The sequence below is a fragment of the Chondrus crispus genome, genomic scaffold (genome assembly GCF_000350225.1).
Source record: "Chondrus crispus Stackhouse genomic scaffold, scaffold_79, whole genome shotgun sequence".
Classification (NCBI taxonomy): Eukaryota; Rhodophyta; class Florideophyceae; order Gigartinales; family Gigartinaceae; genus Chondrus; species Chondrus crispus.
This window is the reverse complement of record NW_005178719.1, coordinates 9,643-12,676: the sequence shown is the minus strand read 5'-3', so window position 1 is coordinate 12,676 and position 3,034 is coordinate 9,643. Positions and strand designations below refer to the sequence as shown.

The window sequence follows — 3,034 nt, the reverse complement described above, 5'->3', positions numbered from 1 at the left end:
CCTCATGTATCTAACGCTCGTTCCTGCCACGTTCAGCGCAAGCGGCAATCCGCCACACATTTTCAGTATTTCACCCACGGCTCCCTTGCATCTCGCATCATCCACTTCCTCTCGATTCGCCTCACTCGCGTGCACAAGCATGTCAACTGCTTCTTTCCCTACTTTCTCCCTCGGCTCGAAAGCAACTCGCTCCCCAATCCGACGCAGCTCCCTATCCCTCGTGGAGAACAGTAGTCTGCTCCTCCTCCCCCCGCTGCCCCCCGCAGTCAGCTAGAACAGACAACTTTTGAAGGATGTTCGCGTCTATGTCGTTCACTACCCACACATCATCAATGATGAACAGACACACATGACTGCAAAACCATGCTTGTACCTTCGCTAACACCCTTTCAAACTTGCTCTGCTCTCGCATTTCCACAGCCGTCTGCTTGCCACCAGACGCTTCCACAATCAGACACAGTTCTTCAATTAGCCGTCCCACGTTTCCGTCTTGCCCCAACGACATGAAGTACACTCCTCCCGAAAACATCGCCTTAATATCAGCATCGTGCGCGATCGCTCGTAGAGCGCATGTCTTCCCGACTCCGCCCTGTCCCACGGCTGTCGCACCCACTTGCTTGTTCCTATCTCTCAGTAGCACAGCTGCTTTTAGACGCGACTCACACGTGTCCGGTAATCCATTGCTCCCCCGAGAATCAAGCTTCACATATATCGACGCAGAATTATGTTCAGCTCTTATCGACGCCCTGAACGTATCACCCGTGCCGGGCCTGGTCGACTCGACGGCCGTGCGAGTTGCGCGAATATCGATGCCGATCGACTCCACGGCCGTGCGAGTATCGATGCCCGCGCTTGCTTGTAGAATTCGATGGTGAAGGCGGTCCGCCTCTTCCTGCTTGCGCTTCTCTAGGACTTCTCTATCTCCCACTGCAGAGGCGAACACACCGAGTCTCGCTTTTAGGTCGTCCGACTCTTTCTGCAGCTCTTCGAGGGACTTCCGTATGAAGCTTGAGATGTCCGCGATTTCACGTTGGAGCAAGCCCGTGTGCCGCGACGACGTTCCATGGATCGGCATGTCTCTCAGCTCTGTGATGTCTGCCAACAAGGTGGTTTAGGCGGTGAGAATTTCAGCAGAGAGCGTCTTGTTTTCCTTGTAGGCTTGGTGTCGTTCGATGAGACTTGCAATGAGGCGGACGACTTGCTCAGCCGGGCCGGTGAGGCCCAAGATACTGTATGGATCAGCCATGGTGATCGTGAATAGGGGGTGTTGTTCGGATTTGAATAGGCCGCGGTGGCATAGCGGCGCTTGTTCTTCTCTATATCTCCCTCTCTCGGAATCTCTTTCTCTCTTGCCGTTGTTAGTCGCTGTTTGTCGCTGTTTGTTGTCCTTGGTCTTCTCGCAGAGGGGGCGGGGAAGATTTGCTTCCACCCTTGGCGTTGCTAATTGTTGCTGCGGTGTTGGCACATCGTGTGTTTAGTACAAGTGGGCTCCGTGGCGCGCGTTGCGGGCCGCAAGTGGGGAGGAATGCGAAATGGTTTGAATGTAACAACAAAGTTTTTGGAATGATGTCATTCCAAAAACTTTGTTGAAGCTGTCAACAGCTTCAAAATAAATAAATGGAATGGAATGGAGTGGATAAAGGCACACGGGGTGTTTGAGGAAACTTCAAGCTTTAGTTTTACCCCTCTTCCGCCCGCGCTTCTTCTCCATCCCCACCGTCGACACAAACATAAACGTCACCTCGCCGCGCCCGTCGCGCTCGTCGAACCTCACGCTGCTCGTGTTCATCACCCGCCCCTCCCGCTCCTTCTTCGCCAGCGTCTCCTGCTCGGCCGCGCCTACCGCCTTCCCCTTCTCCTGCTGCATCCTCGTCTTCCGCCTCCTTCTCCTTGATCTCCTGCAGCCGCTTCCGCTCCGCCTCCTCCTCCTCGCTCCCGTGGTCCATCACCTCCTCCTCCTCCTCGCCCGAATCGCCCCTGCTTCAGCATTGCGTAGCTCGCGTTCCCGTGGTCCATCACGTCCTCCTCCTCGCCCGAACCGCCCGCCGCCGCCGCCTTGCGCGACTCGGACCCCGCGCCGCCAGCCGAACGCGCGCGCCGGCTGGGCGCGGAGGGCGGAGGCATGTCCACCGCATCGTCCGCGGGAGAGGAAGGCGCCGCCGCGGCGCTCGACTTGCGCCGCCGCGAGCGACGGTCTGTGGGCATGACGTCGAGAATCGTCTGGGGCACGGAAGCGGTTCTGTGCGGATTCAGTTTATATTTAAGCGCGTTGTTTTCTCCAGATGCTTCATTTCAGCGGCTTTGGAGAACGTGCAGGGGTATCCTTACTCGGCAGACTTGCTCGCCCAAGTGCTGCAAACGCCACCCCGTTCCCCTCACACCCCGTTCCCCTCATAAGGAGAAGTGAACACGTGTACTTTACAGAAAAAAAGTGAACACGTGTAATAACGAGTCCCCTTTTTCTTGCTTACACCTAGACTAACGTCTAGGAACTGATCCCGCTACAGTGCTACAGTGTAGTACAGGGGGGGGGAGGGGGCCATACAAGGGTACTGTATACTGAAGTGCCTACTTTGGCGGTGCTTCTCTCTATATAGCTGTAGACAGAAGCATACCTCTGCTCTTGTCACGTCTTCTCATAACATATCCCCGTGTCCACGTGTAAGATGGACCCGTGCTAAACCGCGGCACGCCTCGGCGGCGTACAACTTTAGTTTCGGACGTCGTTCCCGAAGCTCATGCGTTCATGGCCTTCAGATCCCATCCACTTCAAGTGTGGAAGTTCCCCCCCAACGTTTTACTCAGCACCCCCAACCCTTAGCCTCAAAACTCAAAGGGTCATTCCAATCCTAATGACACAACTCCAGCCCAATCCGCGCGCCCCAAGCAAAAGCGAACACGTCTATCCCTTCAACAGAAAGTCGAAATTGCGAATCTCACACGTACCGGTATCTATTCTACAGAAACTATCAATTATTGTTGCACTGAATGATCCGTTGGCGACTTATTGTGAAGAAAAAGTACCAACTGTAGA

General features: G+C 55.1%; 1 protein-coding gene across 1 annotated transcript; it reads left to right on the top strand.

Annotated features, from left to right (window-relative positions):
* The first annotated feature begins 1,244 nt into the window (after positions 1-1,244).
* On the top strand, positions 1,245-1,478 carry CHC_T00007563001 (hypothetical protein). Its single transcript, XM_005711217.1, has one exon. The coding sequence runs from the start codon at positions 1,245-1,247 to the stop codon at positions 1,476-1,478; it is 234 nt and encodes a 77-aa protein (XP_005711274.1).
* Positions 1,479-3,034: the final 1,556 nt, after the last annotated feature.